General features: G+C 40.7%; 1 protein-coding gene across 1 annotated transcript in view; it reads left to right on the plus strand.

Annotated features, from left to right (window-relative positions):
• The window catches only part of ADAMTS12 (ADAM metallopeptidase with thrombospondin type 1 motif 12), a 329,397-nt gene that overhangs the window by 193,768 nt on the left and 115,988 nt on the right, over positions 1–19,641 (plus strand). Inside the window, exons 6-7 of the mRNA XM_049648220.1 lie at positions 9,565–9,689; positions 13,692–13,841. Of these exons, the coding sequence (XP_049504177.1) occupies positions 9,565–9,689; positions 13,692–13,841 (275 nt within the window). The remainder of the gene's footprint in view (positions 1–9,564; positions 9,690–13,691; positions 13,842–19,641) is intronic.

Consider the following 19,641-nt stretch of genomic DNA (forward strand, 5'->3'; position numbering starts at 1 on the left):
AGCCTTCCCTGACCTCCATGCCCAGTAAGATTCTATTATACACTTTCACAATGCTATGTATTTCTTCTTTACAGCACATATCACAGTTGTAATTTTACATCTGATTGATGCACTTCCCTTCATTAGTATGTAAGACTTAAAGGCAGAGGCTGGGTCTGGTGTTGCTCACCATCTAGCCCTATTGGTATGTAATAGATAAGGGAAAGAGTGAGCACATTAAATCAGCAGTCAGGACAAAGATAAGGGTCAGCTGCTGTTATGACAAGCCTGGTAAGGGATAGAGCCCATATAAAGGGATTTGGATCAAATTCTGTGGGAGCTTCTGGATGGTTTCAAACTAAGAGATGAAATGGAAAGAAAGTCATTAGAGAGATGGTTCTAGGGCTCTATGGAAAGTGATATGAGGTGGAGAATGATGAGGTTTGGGGGTGATAGTGGGTTTCATGGGGTCTGGAGCTGATGGCCAAGAAAGAATTCTTGAAGACGTCTTTGGTGCAAAAACATGCTTTTATTAAAGCCCGGGGACAGGACCCATGGGCAGGAAGAGCTGCCCCAGACCCTGTGGAGAGACTGCTTATATATTTGGGAGTTGGGGGAGGTAAAGTCCAGGGGAAGTTTCCAGTGAGATTTTCGTATGCTAAAGAAGACTCCCAGGATCCTGGAAGCCTAGCTATTGTCAAGCTAAGGTTGTTTTCCCTCTAGCAAAACATTAACATTAAGATAGGAGGGAGTTCCCTGGAGAAAAGTCTTACTCAGCCAGCCTCAAGTATTTGTCAATGAGCTGCAGGTTATAAGGAAATTTAATTTTATCCGCCATTTTCCTCTGCCTTTGTTTCCCACATCAGGGAATACTGAGGCAGGGTCTCTGAGGTAGGCCTCTTCCATAGTGACTTTCTACAACTCTCATCTTTCTTATTCTAATCACATCTGACAGCTAACACCATTTTGGGGCTTCATTTTTTGTGGTAGGTTCAAAAGACACTATGGTTGATGTGTAAAGTGAAGTTTTTATTTGTCATTCACTGCTACCTAAAAACCACTATGGATTTTCATCACGTTTTGAGAATAAACTAGAATGATCTGAGACGGTATTAAATTTGGAGCAACCTGGTGGCTTCCTCAAAGACTAGGTGGTCATATTTCAGACCAGTGGAAACTGAAGTGCTCAAAAAAATATGCTGGAAGGACATATCAGGCATACTGAGACATTGTGGGCCATGAAATCACAGTAGCTTCAGATATGAGCCCATGTGCTCTCGATTCCTATTCTGCTTTCCTGTAGCCCTGAACCAAGCTCTCATTGTCATTTTATGACCCTAATCCTATCCTTTGAACTTTTTATTCTCCCTTAAGTACTTGGACACAGACCTGGCCTCAAGCCCTTTCCACTTTAGACCAATTCATTGGATGGCCTCCCTGTTCCCCTTTTGGGCCAAGGGTTAGGGATAGGATTAGTCCCCTCCCTCCAACACTTGCGAGCAGTTGACATCAAGGAGAGAATCAGATTTATCATTAGTCCCTCCCCTTTCCAGCTGTATGATCTTTGGTAGGTTATTTGACACGTCTGTGCCTCCATTTCTTCATTCTGTAAAATGGGGATAATAATATCTACTTCCTAGGATTGCTGTGAGAATCAGACATGTTAATTCCTGCATTAGTTAGCATAGCATCTGGCTTGTAGAAACCACTCAGTAAATGTTACTGTTGGTGTGATACTTCTTCCTGTCATCATCATCACGTAGGCCCAACCACAACCCTGTATGTTGCTGTTATGCTCATTTCACAGATGAGGAAACCATGCAGAGTTGTTGAAGGAAAATAGAAAATCTGAAGGACAAGATTAGGGTCATAAGCTGGGATTCCTTTTAAGAACAGGATAGAGAAAAAAGAGGGGTGGGAGTGAGCTGGGATGAGGTCAGATGGGTCGCAGTCACTGTGCCATCGGGGGTGGAGCCTGAGGGTGTCAGACTGGCTTGAAAGAGCGGTGGGAGGGCTGACAGACAGGAAGATGGTGACTGTTTTCAGAGAATGAATTTCCCTCTTGGTCTCCAAGTGATTTAATGTTGGGTTTCCTTTTACGACACTCTAGAGTTAAAGACCTGTTAGCTTTGGGAATTCAGGCTGGTGATTTCCCCTTTCCCCAGGGGGATTTCTAGGTCTGTATTATGCTATATAATCACAGCTCTTTTGGGATAAATGTCAAAAATATTGGCAAAGAATTTATACACTCATCACTTCTTTTTTAATGAAGACTTTTTGTCTGATAGGTGAATTATTCCTTAGTTTTCATGTAAAACTTTGTACTATTTTCTCTTCTCTGTCCAGTATCTTTTTTCTTAGGAACCTAAGCCTGGCTGGCAGAACATAATCCAGGTTGTGCTTTGAATCACAAGCTGTTACTAGGAATTCCAAGGAAATCCATACAAGATTTTTTTTTCATTATACAGAGAGCTTACCGAGAGAACAATTTATAGCAAAAGCCACATTTTGCAGGTTCATTTCCTGTCTCCTACTTGGGGCTGTTTCTGTGAGCTGTTGCAGATTTCCTTGAGGTCTTCTCCCTGATAGGGTTGAGTATTCAAATGAGTAGGAAAGAGGAAGTTGGACCCATTTGAGAAACTACGGTGAGAAGAAAAAACAGTGAAAGAACAAAAAGGAAAATCTATTTTTGTTTACAGAGGAAACTGGGTGTAAATTAGCATGGATGGGGGTCTGTGTTGACAAGCTCACATAATTACAAGGATGCTTTATGGAACATGCTCAAGTCTCCCCATATTCAGTGAGCCAGTATGACCTCCCCAAAATTCTTCTGCGTCTTGGGGCTCGTGGTTTTGAGGCATAGTTAATTATGCTTCTTGGGGCTCCTGTGATCAAGTGCATTCAAGAAACTAAATGCAATGAGTGTTTCCTGGACTTATGAGACTTGGAGAGTAAGTCTTATGAGACTTGGAGAGTAAGAGGCTGAGGGAGTGCAGAAAAGTTGTGCTCACTTAAAACCTCCTGGAAGAGTCATGACATTTAGTAGAAAAGTCGTAAGGGATCCTGACGACACCGTTACTGAACTTGTGTTAAATATCACATATTGTAGATGGAAGTTCTACACAGGGACAAGGTACCAGCTTGCAATGATCCACAAATGATTAGCAAATGATCAGCAACTTAGTTAATTATGCACTTGCTTTGCCTGTAAAAAAAAAAAAAAAAATGACAAAAGCAGTAGGGAGAAAGCACGCAGAATTTTGGGGGAAGACTTTAGTTCCTAACATTTTATTTTTTCATCGGTGACTAACCCTCAGGTTATTCCAGAATCGCTTTGTAGGAATGTTGGGATGTGAGAACACATTGTTGACATCTACTTTTCAGCTCCTTTTCCTCTCCTCCACTCCTTCTGCCAGTAGTCCCACAGCTAGCAAATCTCAACAACCACGCTGACCCATGTGTGTAGATGGTTCAACATTAACATAGTTCTCATGACTCCATAGTCACCTTTTGTCCATTCTCCTCATTTTTGTCGAGAACTATGAAAGGTCTTAGATTTTATTCTCCTTGTGAGCTCACCAGTCATCCTGCCATGCTTTCCTGGATGCGATGCTGGGAGAAGATGTGAGATTTCTGGGTTGGAGATAGAGGACTTTATTACTCACAGCACAGCATGAGGCAGGAGCTTCATGTTTGCAGCTGCCCCTCTTGTCCCTTCAAGGGGGTGAAAGGGGCAGCCTGGGTGGATGCTGTGCACACAGTGGGTTTTATCACAGTCCTTTAAAGGAGGTTGTGAGCAAACCTGTCAGCTTGTGCCCCAGAGGGAGTCATTATCCTTTTTATTCTAGATAGCAAATAAATCTGTCCTCTTCCGTGGAGGGGGACATTCTTTCTGTACTCAAGTCTATTTCCACACAACATCCTTGGGGAGATATAAAAGCTGTCCATGCTTTTGCTCAGATGATGTGAAGAAACATGAGTGATCCACATAGAACTGCCTCCCAGCAGTTCCTACCTCAAGGCACCAAAATTATTATTACAGATGGTTTTTGCTCTGTTCTTACACTTCTGACCCCTTCTCTTCGCTTCTCTAATCCACAGGAGATCTTTCCTCTTTACTGATCCACCACAAAACCTCTTACCCATGTGAGCTACACTTTTGTCTGGCTCAGTGGATGTATTCTTCACCTTTTCTCCATTCCTTGGGGGGTGGTGCACAGCCTCAGTTTAGTCTGTACACCTGCCGTGTGCCAGGCTATGTGCAGTGCCTAAGATAAGTAGGGGAATACGCCTCAGACCTTGTTCTGAAAAAGCTAAGGAGGAAAACAGGCACACAATTTGATCATTTTAACCTAGGGCAGCAAGTGCTGTGAGCCAGGTATGTGCAAGATAAACTGGCAGGACCCTAATCCAGAGTGAGGTCAGGGAAGGCTTTCTGGAAATGCTCAAATTGAGTCTTAAAGAATGAATGGATGTTAAATATGTTGAAGGGGTAAGAAAGGAGAGAAGGCCATTTTAGATAGAGGAAAAGCTTGAAAACAGCAAGGTAAATAGACCATGGTGTGTGGCATTTGGTGGTGGGGGTGGGGGGGGGAAGGGGGGTTGGAGGTAATATCAGTAGTCTGTTGCCAGAGCATAAACTGTGAAGTTGCATGCAGGTGAAGGGAGAGCTTCCTAGAGGTCAGGCTTTGAAGAGTCTTGAGCCATGGGTCATGATATGGGCAGACTCTGGTTTTGACTCCATCAGCCTGGCAACAACAGAGGATGGATTTAAGAATGAAAAAGAAAGAGGGAGAACAGTTCAGAAATGATGCAAACAGAAACTCAGGCATGAAATGATCAGAGTTTCAGCTAGGGCAGTTGGGAATAAAAATGGAGGGGAGGTAGATTTAACAGCACCTGAGGACAGATGGGGAAGCAGGATATGGAGGGAGAGGAGACCAACAGGTAGACACCGGTGTTTCTAAGGTTAGACCACTAAGTTGATGGCGTTTCAACTTCGAGGAAGCAGGAAGAATAGCAGGTTAAGATTGTTGGGGGAGGATTTCAGGGATGGCTGAGTGGTGCCATTCAGAAGGTGTCCATCAAGAGATTTGGGTGCATGAGTTTGCACTCTAAGAGAGGTTTGGAATGAGATGTAGATTCAAGAGTCAGCAGCATAAAGGTGATGTCCCAAAATCTGACTGTGATTGAGAGTGAAATGAGCAGTGAGCCAAAAGAAGGACAGAAGAGCCTGGGAGGAGCCTGAGAAGTGGTCAGAGAGCAAGAGGAGGATGGAGAGCTGGGGATCTCAGAAGTAGAGCATCTCTTCCTGTGTTTGTCTCCTCCCCAGTGTGACCTGGGGGAGAAGAAATAAGCAAAAATCATCCACTGGGCTAACCGTTAAATCTTTCCTATTGTTCAAGCAAAAAGTTTAGACTTTTTGAAGTCTAAACTTACAGAAGTTTCTAGACTTAGAGAAGTCTTCAACAGTTTGGAAATCACTAGTCCTGGACTAGTAGCTGCAAACCTGGGTCGAAGCCCAGCTCTGCCAACACCTGCTGTGTGACTTGGCTAGAGTACTGCCCCTCTCTGGCCTGCATTTCCTCACTGTTGAAGCGAGAGGATTGGATGCCTAATACCTAAGGCCCTTCAGGGAAATGAGCTCTTAGTAATTTATGGGAAAACTGGAAGCAGAGTTTTTGCTTCAACATCTGGAAAATGACTCTGCTTTCCCCACGATGAAGATGTGTCCTTGCTGACACTGAATTTGGCTCGGGGAGAGTAGAGGTTTGTAAACATTCACTTTTCCTTAAACAGACATTCACGGATTAGTATGTAAGTCTTCCAAAGTGGTGAGTCCAACCAACATATAAAAGGGCAATAATGAAGCAAAAATTGAGCTTTTCCAATCTGGTGGTATCCCACTTTGAGCTGTGTGCCCCCACCAGGGATTTTGTGAGCCGAAGAATATTCTGAGATGGCCTCCCTCTGCTTCTGTCTGTGTGGTCACCTTAACCCTAATAAGTTCTTATATTCATGGCTACTTAAACAGGGAACTTAATTAAACCTTTGCGTAGGTGCATGAAGTATGCGGGGTGTGGGTGTGTGAGTGTGTGGGCTCTTCCTACCCACTGTAACCCATCTCAAAGAGTACAGCTTCCCTTTCACTCAAAGCTATGGGATTGCACATACGACTAACTAGTAAGTAGCCCACATAGAATCATACTGAAAAGTGCATTGTAAGATTTTCTGTTGCAACCCTCAAGCCTTTATTCAGACCGGTTATCATTTTTAAGATATTTTTAAAATATTTTTGTTTTGAAATAATTATAGAGTCACATACAGTTGGAAGAAATAGCACAGAGAAATCCTTTATATCCTTCACTCACCTTCTCCCAGTGACAACATCTTGCATAACTCTAGTATAATATCATAACCAAGAAATGAATACAAACCCTTACCTTATTCAGATTTCATCAGTTTTATAAGAACTGATTTGTGTGTGTAAGAGTGTGTGTGTGTGTGTGTGTGTGTGCATTTATGTCTATGCAGTTTTAACACATGTAAATTTATGTGACTACTATCACAATACAGAATAGTTTCATTACAAGGACAACTCGTGCCATGCTTTTGGACCTGCCTTCCACCTACCAACCTAACCCCTGGAAAGCACTAGCTTGTTCTCTATCTCTATAATTGTGTCATTTGTAATATAAATATATTGCAATATATTTGTAATAAAAATATATAAATGTAATCACAGAGTACATAACCTCTTGAGATTGGATTTTTTTCATTCAAGGTATTTCCCTCAAGAATACATCCAAATTGTATGCATTCAAGTGTTTGTTCTATTTCAGTGCTGGGTAGCGTTCCACGGTATTTACCAGTTTGTTTAATCATTCACTCATTAAGGGATATTTGGGTTCCAGTTTTTTGCTAGTATGAATGAAGTTCTATAAACATTCTCCTACAGGATCTTGTGTGAACACAAGTCTTCCATTTCTCTGGGATAAATGTCCAGGGATGCAATTGCTGGGTCAGGGGGTGGTTGCATGTTTGTTTGTTTTAAAGAAACTATCCACCTGTTTTCTGTAGTGGCTATAGCATCTTGCCCTCTTACCAGCAGTGTTACCTGCGGCCAACTTCCCCACATCCTCCCCATTGATTGGGCGCGCTGCCACTGTCTTTAATTGTATCTGTTCTGATAGGCCTGTAGTAACATTTCATTGTGGTTTTAGGTAACAATTCTCTGCTGGCGAATGAGGTTGAACATCTTTTCATGTGCTTTTTTGTCATCTGTACATCCTCTGCAGTGAAATGAGATTTCATGTTTGTTTTCTGTCGTTATTTTTTATTGTTGAGTTTTGAGAGATCTTCATGTATTCTTTGTACAAGTCCTTTGTCTAATAAATATTTCCTTCCATTCTGTAGTTCATCTTTTCATTCCCTTCAAAGCTATCTCTCACAGCAAAAGGTTTTAATTTTGGTGAAGTCCAGTTTTTCAGTTTTCCCTTTTATGTATGATGTCCTTAGTGTCAAATCTATGAACTCCTTGCCTAGCCCCAGGTCTCCAAGATGTTCTCCTATGATTTTTTTTCGAAAAGTTGTATAGTTTTACATTTTACATTTCAGTCTGTGATCCATCTGAGTCAGTATTTGTATAAAGTGTGAAATTTACATTGAGCCTCTGCTCTTTGATCAGCATGTTGTGATTTTCAGGACACAGATCTTGCATATGTTTTGTTAGACTTATGCCTAAGTAGTTCTTTTCCTTTGGAATAATTCTAAATGGTCTTTTTTTTTTTTTAATTAATGAGCATTCTCTCAGAGACCTCCTCCCACACACAAAACAATAAAAGCCCATAACCAAACAAAGAAATGAAGGGTTGAAAACAGACCTCAAGGCAATCAAATTGTAGTTGATGCTTTGTTTGATAATCTACCTTCCTGTGTGAAGGAGCTGTCTTCTAATGAGGCTGGCCACCCACTGGAACCATGCTTCACCCAGGAGCCCTCGTTCTTGGGGTCTTTGATTCAGTATCTGACTCAAATCACCTTCAGCTCGTTTTTCACTTCTCTGAGGTTCAATTCCCTCTTGTAAATGAAAATAACAATGCTTTCTTTAGAAATAATGCCGAGAAGATGCAATTAAATGAAATGAAAGAATATATGTGAAAGTATCTGGCACAAAGATCACATAATGATCAAGAAATATTTCCTCTCTTTTCTTTCCTTCCTCTCTCCCTTTTTATTTACTTCTCTTTTCTTTCTCGTGACTTCCATTCTCTTTCCTTCCATTCCTGCTTTATGCCCCCTTGCCAATTCCCTGTGGTGGGTGTAAGCCTTGGTTCTGGTAGGGTTGACTAGGTAGGGTTGACTAGATGAATAGGAGGCTGACCCCTGTACCCAGCTAGGCCCCCATAATTCCTCCTCCCTTTCCACCATACATGATTCTGCTGGATGACAGAACAGTGAGGATTAGTAAATTAAGAAGTCTGTTTCTTCTATTTAAATTCATAATGCTAAGCAATTCCATGGGTTTTCATGTCTGATGATGAGCCACCTTTCTGCATTTTCATGAAAGGCAGGTGGTCTGTGGTGGTTAATTAGCATGTGTGTGTGTGGAGGGGGTGGGTGGGCACCTGGAAGTGCCTTTAACAGGCAACTGAAGCCTCTCAGGCCTTGTTTGCTTTGGGTGTGGCCTTAGCAAAATGCAGAGTAGTGGAGAAGCAAGTTCATAGTTTGAGGTAGAGATTGTCTTGAACTTCTCGGACTGAGGCCAGAGTGATAGACTCAGGTTAGAGTAGATCAATGGAAGTAGTCATTCTCCAGGTAGAATCCACCCTGTAGGAGGGCCAGCTTGATATAGAGACCCCAAAGAAATGGGGCAAAGGAAAAGGAACATCTCCTTTAGAAATTCAAATAAAGATGATTATCTATCCCCCTCCATTTGACAAGTGTTCAGCCAGTTAATTTGGAACAAGCCCTCTCTTCCCATCCTGGGTCGTAACAATGGCCCAAATAGATTACTCAGCAGCCCTTGAAATTGCAGGCTGGGGCATCCAATGCAGCAACCTAATTGTTGTCAGACAGCTAATGATTCCAACTGGTTAGAAGCCTAGAGAGATTATGTCATCCTCTGCCCTTCATCCGCAGATGTGAGACCAAAATGGAAACCCAAGTTGTAGGAGTTCTCATGCAAGGAAGAAGCTTTTTGTTGAAAATCATTTTCTGTTGTTGCATTAGAAGTAAAAATGCTCTTTGGAATCGTAGTGGCTTAGGAAGCAGAGTGCTGCTAAAGATGTGACTTCAAACAGCTCTTGGTCTTGGCTAATGCAGTTTTAATTTTTCTTCAAGGGCTACTTGTTCCAGTGATAATTTCTGTCCTGCACTTCTGCCCTTCAGATTCTTTTGATAAAAGTCATGAGGGTGATGGTATTTAGAGCAGGGAGTAAGTTGGCCTCTGCCAGATTCCTGCCTAACAGATATCTGAGGTGCCCACCCAGAGCTTGTCACACTTGGTTGCTTCTGAGAGCTTCTGTGATGAGTCCTGAGCACAGCAAACTCACCCATGCCAATCTCTTCCTCTTCTTTCTCTAGCAAGGATTGAAAATAGTTCACCATGCAGAGAAGACACTGTCCAGCTTCTGTAAGTGGCAGAAGAGCATCAATCCCAAGAGTGACCTTAACCCTGCCCATCATGACGTGGCCGTCCTCCTCACCAGGTACCCCAGGGACTACAGGAAGCCAGGGGCTGTGAAGCAGGGGGGCTGGCAGGTGAAAGAGTTGTCCCCTATTCAAACCCATGAGAGTCTCCTACTCTTTGCCGCTTTTGATAATTTTTAAAGGCAGCATCTACAATCTAGACAACTCCTGACGTCCATACCAGTGAGGGGGCAATTATTAAACGTGTGTGACAAAACTCTCCGTGTTAATAAACTGTTGGCAAAAATCTGTTGGCAAAATGCAGGCCTTTTTCATATCCCAGTGTTGATTTCATCTTTAAAATTGGCTTTTTCATGCAGCTCTATAAGCTCAGGAAGATTGTTTACAGATCCTTGTTAAAGACTCCTGTAACTTTTAAGCCTGGGCTTTCCAATCCTTTATTTTCTTCTTAAAATTTTTACTCCAGTTTAGAAACATGCAACCTTCTCTACAGAAATCAGTCCTCCTTGTAACCCATCCCTGACTGATGGTGAGGACAGAATATGGGCGGCCGGCCCTTCCCTGAATACACAGAGCAGTTTGCTTACACTTTTCTCCCTTTATTCTCATGAAGATACTATTTTGTTCTGATGTCAGACAGACCCTGTGGTGCTAATAAAAACTATCAACCTTCCAAGACTCATAGCTGTGAAAGGCTAATGAACTTTTCTGATCAACCCAGGCTCTTGGAGGCTATGTTTGCTCACTGATTCAATAAATACTTATTGAACACCTGCCAAGCATCAGACATTATTTTATTTTATCTTATTTTATTTTATCTTATTTTATTTTAATTTTGAGAGAGAGGGAGAGAGAGAGAGGGAGAAAGAAGGAGGGACAGAGAGAAAGGGAGAGAGAATCCAAAGCAGGCTGCATACCATCAGCACAGAGCCCGACACGGGGCTCAAACCCATGAACCATGAGATCATAACCTCAGCTGAAATCAAGAGCCAGACACTTAACCAACAACTGAGCCACCCAGGTACCTCCAGACATTATTTTAAATGAAGTCTTTCATTAACGGGGGAGTTAAATTCTCATGGGGAACTCCTGTGCAGTTTCGGAGACATCAGGAAATCCAGGGATGTGTAAATAGAAGAGTCTGCTCAGCCTGGTTTGTCAGCCACAGAGAACTCATGCACTGGAAGGCACTGTGTGTGTGTGTGTGTGTGTGTGTGCACGCGTGTGTTCTCCCCAGGGAGGGCAGGCTGCCCCTGAACATTTTGGTCCCTTTGGTATCCCGATGCATGGGGTGCCCGCAAAGAATGATAACCAACTTTCACTCCGACTATCAGAGTCATTCTTTTGAATGAAAGTATCAAAACTTCAGTTGAATGCAGTTTTCAAAAGAAGTTTGTGGAATAAACCTATTACATTAGATTCATATTAGGGTCTGTGACATCGGTAGCTCTGCTGGGAGGCAGATTAGTGTGGGTGTGGAACGAAAGCACTGGGGCCCTGGCCGGGGTGGGGGGCAAGGGGTGGGGGAGCAACACACAGGCAGGGAACACTGAGGACCTGGGCAAGAAGCCAGGGGAAGACTTCAGTCCAGGCAGGACCTAGCTGTAGGGAAGAACCCTGGATTCAGGACCACTGTTAGAAACTGTGTCAGCTTCCTCTCTTTCCTTGCCCTGAAAGCAGATATCATTTCTTCTCTCATTCACATGAGGAAATGAGTGAATTAATGATAGCTGGCGTTTGTGGAGTGTCTGATGTAGCACTGTGCTACATCTATTAGAACAATCATTATTCCATTTAATCTACACAACAAGTCTGGTAGTTGAACTACCATCAATTATTCCCATTTTATACATGGGGAAACTGAGGCGTGGTTATGTCACTTGCCTCAAATCTCATTTCTATTAACAAGTACAGCTGAGACTTAAATCCAGGTAGTTTGACCCTAATAGTTGTACTCTTAACTATTACCCATAAGAATATGAAGGATCTGTTCTCTTATGATATTTTTTTTCTTATTATGACAATTTTTCTTCCTTCAAACAAGGGCCTGGTTTCAGTATATGATGAACCTCACCAACTCCTGAAGAGTGGAGAGTATTTCAAATGCTAAAGCAGGATTTCTTATCCTCAGCATCTTGAGTTGGGTAATTCTTTTGTTGTGCAGGGCTGTCTGTGTGCTGAGGTATATTTAACAGCATCTCTTGCCTGTATCCATGAGATGCCAGTAGACCCTCCTACAAGTTGTGACAACCCAAATTGTCTCTAAGAGTGGGTGGGGAGCAAAATCAACCCCTGTTGGGAACCTCTGGTTTGAAAAACAGGCAGGACCAGGGACGGAGGTATGTGACTTGCCTATGGATGACTGTGCTGAGATCCATTCAACAGGGTTCTCTCCAGAGTTGCATTCAGTAGAAGGTGGATTTGGCTTAAACATACCACATGAAGCAAGGCTAGTAACTGCATACCAAGGCATGTTTTCTCTTATACAATACCCAGTGCATGGTGAAGGTAGAGCTAATCTGCTTTGGGGAGCAGAAGCTCCTTGTCTGCAAGACTCATGTTTCTATAATTCTTTTATTACCCCCCCCCTTTTTCCTCTTTAGTGCTAGATACTTAGTAGGCAGTTAGTAAACAATTATGTAATGGACCTAACACCTGCCCCATCTGAATGAGAAAGCAGGTGAATTAGCAGTAGACACCAATCTTTTCCCAGCAGCTCCAAGCAGGTCTAGACTTTTAAAAAAATGAAATAGTAACAAGTACATTTTTCAGCAGGGGTGGAAACGTTGGTTGGTTGGTTCTCCCACAGACACAGAAATTATTTAGAATGATTGGGCTGTCTGATCCAATCTAGCTCTCCAACACAAATCTACCCAAAAACTATTGCCGTTAGAGTGGGTATCATGTCAGTTGGCATGCCGTGACATGGGCTGCCACTCTCTTCTATCCCCTTGTCCCAGCCATTGCCTCCTGGAGAACAGAGGACTCGCAGGGGTTTTCAGAGCCTGGATCTTTTCCATGGCCCAGTGGAAACATCAAACAGATCATTAGTTGCCAGAAATGGTACCCACACAAACCTGATGAGTTGAAGGTCTGCAGCTAACAAGCTCAGAACCTTCTTGGCATTTATGCTAGTTATTCTTGGCAAAGAGCTCTTTCTGAATTGAAGAAAACGAGACCAAACCAAGTTAACTCTTGTCAATGACTGAAATAATCCCCACAAAGGTATGGAAGCATATTTTTACATTTAAAAACCATAACCAGTATTTTTTGAGATCCTAAGAGTCTTTATTTGTATGTGCATTCCCTCCAATGTCCCATATAGTTAGGGTAGTGGGGCTGGAGAGCCAACTGATTTGATCTCTAGATGGATTGATGAGATCAGTTGCCTTTTTCATGAATAAGCAAAAGTTCTCAGATGCATTTTGAGCACAGACCTCAGAAAGACCAAAAGGGGTTTCATATGTGAAAGCACTCAACCACTGTTGGTCATCCTTTATTTAAAAGTTCAAATAATCTTCAATTTTCAATCAAATCCTTCTCTTTTTGGCCAAACAATATAATTTGGCATCCTGAGATTAAGGGCAAAAGCAACTCAAAATAAAACCTTTGTCATGGAGTGACTGAATGGCTCAGGTAAGCATCCAACTTGATTTCTGCTCAGGTCATGATCTTGTGGTTCTTGAGATTGAGCCCCATGTCAGGCTTCAAGCTGATAGCATGGAACCTACTTGGGATTCTCTCTCTCTCCCTGTCTCTCTCTACCCTTCCCCTGCTCATGCTTGCTTGAGCTTTCTCTCTCTCTCTCTCTCTCTGAAAAATAAATAAACATTAAAAATTGTCATATTTTCCCACATTTTTAGGTGTTAGTGAGAGTCAGTAATTAGAGGTGAAATCATAATAATCTTATGAATTGTGAATTGCTCCCTATGGAGTTTTAAAAATAATTTAACCATACTTTCCAGACCATATTGAATGTGAACTAATACCCAGATTTTTTCCAGGAGGATTTTTTCAGATGTTTCTTTGGGAGCCTATGCATCTCTATTCTCTGCTTTCAGAAAAGACATCTGTGCTAGTGTCAATCGCCCCTGTGAGACTTTGGGTCTGTCCCACCTGTCAGGAATGTGCCAGCCTCACCGGAGCTGTAACATCAATGAAGACTCTGGACTCCCTCTGGCTTTCACAATTGCCCATGAGCTCGGACACAGGTAAAGGGCCAAGGAAACTGAGATCCCCTTGCCATGTTCATGCACCATGTCAGTAGAGGGAAGGGCAAGCACCTTAAATGGGGCATTAGGAGTCGGGTTACACTGTGTCTTGAGACTCACCCTCCTAAACCTCTGCTTCCTCATCTGTAAAGTGGGGATAATCACACACTTCAAAGATTTCAACGTCTTTTCTTCCCTGACCACTTGTACCTACTACACCACAGAATCAAAGAGGCTACTACAATTTTCTGAATTAGAAAGGGTTGAACACAGACAAGGACATAAGCTTTAACTTACTTGATTAATTCGGGAGTAACAATCCTTGTTTAGTTTTTATAAAATGCTGAGGTATTAATATCACTGACAAGTCACAAACATTAACATTTTTGCACCCTTTATGTCTCCCATTTTGGGTTGTGTTGTTGATTCCTTTTGATAACCTTATGAAATAGATACCATTGTTAACCCCATTTTACTTATATGTATTGAAGGAACACATTGAATAAAGCAGAAATTTAAAACTGCTATACGATGGAGAAGACCATTAAGCAAACATCAGTTAACAGGAGGTGCAAGTTGTGCTCTGGTTGCTGATGGCTGCTTCTGATCACAGAGGTGAAGACAAAGTTGGGGCAGCCATTGTTGTTGCACCTCTCCACATTGTTGCAAGCTCCCCTTAAACTGGAGTGACTGCCAGAGGATTTAAGAGGCCAGCACCATTTTCTCTCCCTCTTTTTATTTCTCCTTTTTCCCTTTTGAGAGCTAGACAATAAAGAATAGGACTTTCAAAAATAATTACATACATGGGGAAAATTAGAAAATGATCACATGTGCCCAGATAAAGACTCTGAAAAGACCTGCGAAGACCTTAAATTTTTACCTCAGGGTGATCCTTGACACAGACACAGCCTACAATAATAATAATAGTAATAATAATAACAACAACAACAATAATAAAAACAGAAAACCCTACAGAAGAGGAAGAATCTGATTTCCAGAGTTACCACATTAACAGATTCAAATGTCCATTTTTCTACCCAAAAAATCATAAAACATACAAAGAACCAGGAAAGTATGATCTCAAAGGAAAAAAAATAAATAACAGAAACTGTTCCTGAGGGCAGATTTGTTAGACAAAGATTTTGAAACAACTGCCTTAAAGATGCTCAAAGAACTAAAGAAGATGTGGAGAAGATAAAGGAAATGATATGTGAACAAAATAACAATATCAATAAAGATATAGAAGATCTAACAAGAAACCAAGATGAAATTTTGGAGCTAAAAAGTACAATCACTCTAATAAAAAAATTAACTGGAGGGATTCATTGGCAGATATAAGCAGACAAAATAAGAACCAATGAACTTGAAGACAGGACAAAGTAAATGCTGAAGTCTGAGGAACAGAAAGAAAAAGGAGTATGGTTTTAGCCAGTGCACTAAGACAAGAAAAAAAACATACAGATTAGGAAGATATAAAACTAGCTCTATTTGCAGATAATATAATTGTATATGTACAAAACCCCAAAGAATCTATGCAAACACACAAACTAGAATAAGCTCACAGGATACAACATAAACATACAGAATCACTCACATTTTTATATACAGACAATGAACGAGTGAACACTGAAATTAAAAATGTGGTACCTTTCACAATCACTCAGAAGTATGAAATATTTGTATAAAATTATTATAAACATTTAAATCTTACAAAACATGTACAGGACTCATATGCTGAAAACTACACAACACTGTGGAAAGAAATAGAGATCTCCTAATAGATGGAGAAACCTATTATGGTCATGAATTGGAAGACTCAACATAGTAAAGATGAAATTCTTCTGAAATAAATATATAGGTTTAATGATATTTCTATGAGAATTTCATCACGATTCTTTTTTTTTAATTTTTTTTTAACGTTTATTCATTTTTGAGACAGAGAGAGACAGAGCATGAATGGGGGAAGGTCAGAGAGAGGGAGACACAGAATCTGAAACAGGCTCCAGGCTCTGAGCTGTCAGCACAGAGCCCGACGCGGGGCTCGAACTCACGGACCGCGAGCTCATGACCTGAGCTGAAGTCGGCCGCTTAACCGACTGAGCCACCCAGGCACCCCTCATCACGATTCTTTTTGAGATATAGAAAAAAATAATCTAAAATGTATATGGAAAGGCAGAGGAACTAGAATAAGTTTTCAAAACAATTTGAAAAAGAATAATAAAATGAGAAGAATCAGGCTACAAGATTTCAAAATTTATTATACAGCTTCAGTAATCAAGATTGTGTGTGGGGTGCCTGGGTGGCTCAGTCAGTTGAGTGTCTGACTCTTGGTTTCAGCTCAGGTCATGATCCCAGGGTTGTGAGATCAAGCCCCGTGTTGGTTTTTAATATATAAAAAGAGTCTCTACTTAAGTCTCACACCATATGCAAAAATGATCTTGAAGTAGAACACAAACTTAAATGTAAAATGTAAAACTAAAAAAACTTTTAGGACATAAATAGGAAATTTTAAGTATCTAGGGCTAGGCAAAGAGTTTCTAAACTTGGCATCAAATGCACAATCGATAAAAGGAAACATTTAAAACTTGGACTCATCAAAATTAAAACTTTTGACTCTTTTAAGAGGATGAAAATACAAGCCACAGCCCAAGAGAAAATGTTTGCAAGCCCTATGTAGTGGCTTTAATAGTGTTCCCCTTCACAAATTCAAGGCTTCTATGAACTTCACAATGTAACCTGTTTTGGAAATAGGATCTTTGCAGATGTTATTAGTTAATAATTTTGAAACTAAATCACCCTAGATTTAGGTTGGGCCCTAAACCCAATGACTGGAGAGGGGGATTTGGACACAGATCAAAGAGAAGACCATGTAAAGATGGAGGCAGAAGTTAGAGTCGTACTGCCACAAGTCAGGAAGCCTGCAGCCACCAGAAGCTGGAAGGGGCAAGCAGAAATTCTCCCCTGGAGACTTTGAAGGGTTCAGAGTGCTGCTGACACCTTGATTTCAGACTTCCGTCCTCCAGGACTGTGAGAGAATAAGTTTATGTTATTTTAAGCCACTAAGCTCACAATAATTTTTATGACCTACCTAGGAAATGAATACTCCATATGTCCAGTAGAACTAAGCATCTAAAATATATAAGCAACTGTCAAAACTCAAATAGTAGGGCGCCTGGGTGCCTCAGTCGGTTGAGGATCCAACTCTTGATTTCAGTTCAGGTCATGATCCCACAGTTCCTGAGTTTGAATCCCCTGCTTGGGATTCTCTCTCCCTCTCTCTCTGCCCCTCCCCTGCTCATACTCTTGCTGTTTCTCAAAATCAATAAATAAATGTAAACAAAACAAAAACCTCAATAGTAAAAAAACCCAAACAGTACAATTAAAAAATGGGCAAAAAGGAGAAATTCCACCAGAAAAGACATACAAGTGGCAGATAAGCACTTGAAACTATATTCAACATCATTAGCTACCAGGGAAATGCAAATTGAAATCGCAATGAGATGTCACACAACAATCAGAATGACTAAAAAAATAGTGGTGACCCCAAATGCTGGCAAGGTTGCAGAGGGATCGGATCATTCAGACATTGCTGGTGAGAAAGTAAAATGGTCCAGGCACTGTAGAGAGTAGTTTGTCGGTTTTTTAAGCTGTAAACCTACAACTACTGTATGATCCAGCAGTTGTACTCCTGAGATTTGTCCTGGAGAAAGGAAGATTTATGTTCACACAAAAACCTTTACGTGAATGTTTATAGAAGCTTAATCTTAATAGCCCCAAACTAGAAACAATCCAGGGGTGGTGTCAACCCAACAGGGTGAATGGTTACATAAACTGGGATGGACACATATTATGGAATACTAGTTAGCAATAAAATGAAAGATACCCCATTGTTTCTTGGAAACATGTTTTTTTCACTGTTTCATTGATACATACAGTGACCTGATAAATCTTCAAACAGTTATGCTCTGTGAAAAAAAAGCCAGTCCCAAAAGGTTACATGCTGTATGTGATTGAAATGTCAAAATTGTAGAAATGGAGAACGTATATATGGCTGCCAGGGTTTAAGGATGGAATGGGAGAGGGAAGGAAGTGGGTGTGGCTATAACTGCAACATGAGGGATCCATGTGGTGATGATAATATTCTGTGTCTGGACAGTCTCAGCATCAATACCCCAACTGTGCTACTGGATTATAGTTTTGTAATGTGTTACCATTGGGGGGAAGGTGAGTGATGGATACAGGGGACCGCTTTGTTTATTTCTTAAAACTGCAACTGAACCTGCAATAATCTCAAAATAAAAAGTTTAATTTAAAAAAAAAAGGCATCAGGACATATACAGATAACCTAAATAAAGACTTTTTTTATTTAATCTTTTTTTATTTGAGTATAGTTGACACACAATGTTACATTAGTTTCAGGTGTACAACATAGTGATTCAGCTGCTCTATAGGTTATGCTATGCTCACCACAAGTATAGTATATCTGTCAACATACAACCCTGTTACGGTATCATTGACTGTATTCCCTGTGTTGTGCCTTTTATTCCCATGACTTAATTAATTCCATAACTGGAAGCCTGTATGCCCCACTCCCCTTCACCCATTTTTACCTGTATCGCTCACCCTCCATACTCCTGCCCTCTGGCAACCACCAGTTTGTTCTCTGTTTTTACACGTCTGATTCTGCTTTTTGTTTGTTTATTCATTTGTGTTTTAGATTCCACATATGAATGAGATCATATGGTATTTTTCTTTTTCAGTCTGAGTTATTTCACTTAGCATAATACCCTCTAGGTCCATCCATGTTGTTGCAAATGGCAAGATTTCATCCTTTAATGACTAATATTCCATTGTGTGTGTGTATATATATATATATATATATATATATACACACACACACCACATCTTCTTCATCCATTCATCTATCGATGGACACTTAGGTTGCTTCCATATCCTGGCTATTGTAAATAATGCTGTAGTGAACATAGAAGTATGTATCTTTTTGAATTAGTGTTTTCAATTTCTTTGGATAAATACCTAGTAGTGGAATTACTGGATCACATGGTATTTCTCTTTTTAATTGTTTGATGAACTTCCATACTGTTTTCCACAGTGGCTGTACCAATTTACATTCCCACCAACAGTGCATAAGGGTTCCTTTTTCTCTACATTCTTACCAGTGGTGAGAATCTTATCTTTTTGATTCTAGACATTCTGACCAGAGTTAAGTGATATCTCATTGTGCTTTTGATTTGTTTTAAAACAGCATCTTTTAAATGCCCCCCCCCAAAACAAGTTTAGAGTCACTGATAAAAAAGAGAAAGTTGAAGGAACACATAAGCTTGAGTTTGAGTGATAGAAAAATACTTGAGCAAAACAAAACCAAATGAAAGAAGACTTTAAGGGTTTCCTAAGAAACTTTTGCTCATAGTAAAAGATACTTCTGGGGTATTTAGTTCTTTCTTTAGCTATATAGTCCTAATTGTGGACCAAACTGAGAAACACTGGGCAGATTAATGAAATGGCTGCAGCAATCCAAGAATGAACAAAACAAAACTGATAAACCAGTATCCCAAAAAGACACTCAAAGATTAATAACAAAGATAACCCATTGTTTCTTGGAAACATGTTTGTTTCATTACTGATTATGTGTGATGCAAAATAGAAAGTAAAGTTAACTAACTTGTGCTATGGCATTATGTGAATAATTTCACTTTTATTTTGAGAGAAAACTTATTGAAAATCCATTCCTGAAGACCCTGGATTATATCAGCCATTTATACCTGAAGTCTCTCACCAC

The sequence above is a fragment of the Panthera uncia genome (genome assembly GCF_023721935.1).
Source record: "Panthera uncia isolate 11264 chromosome A1 unlocalized genomic scaffold, Puncia_PCG_1.0 HiC_scaffold_17, whole genome shotgun sequence".
Lineage (NCBI taxonomy): Eukaryota > Metazoa > Chordata > Mammalia > Carnivora > Felidae > Panthera > Panthera uncia.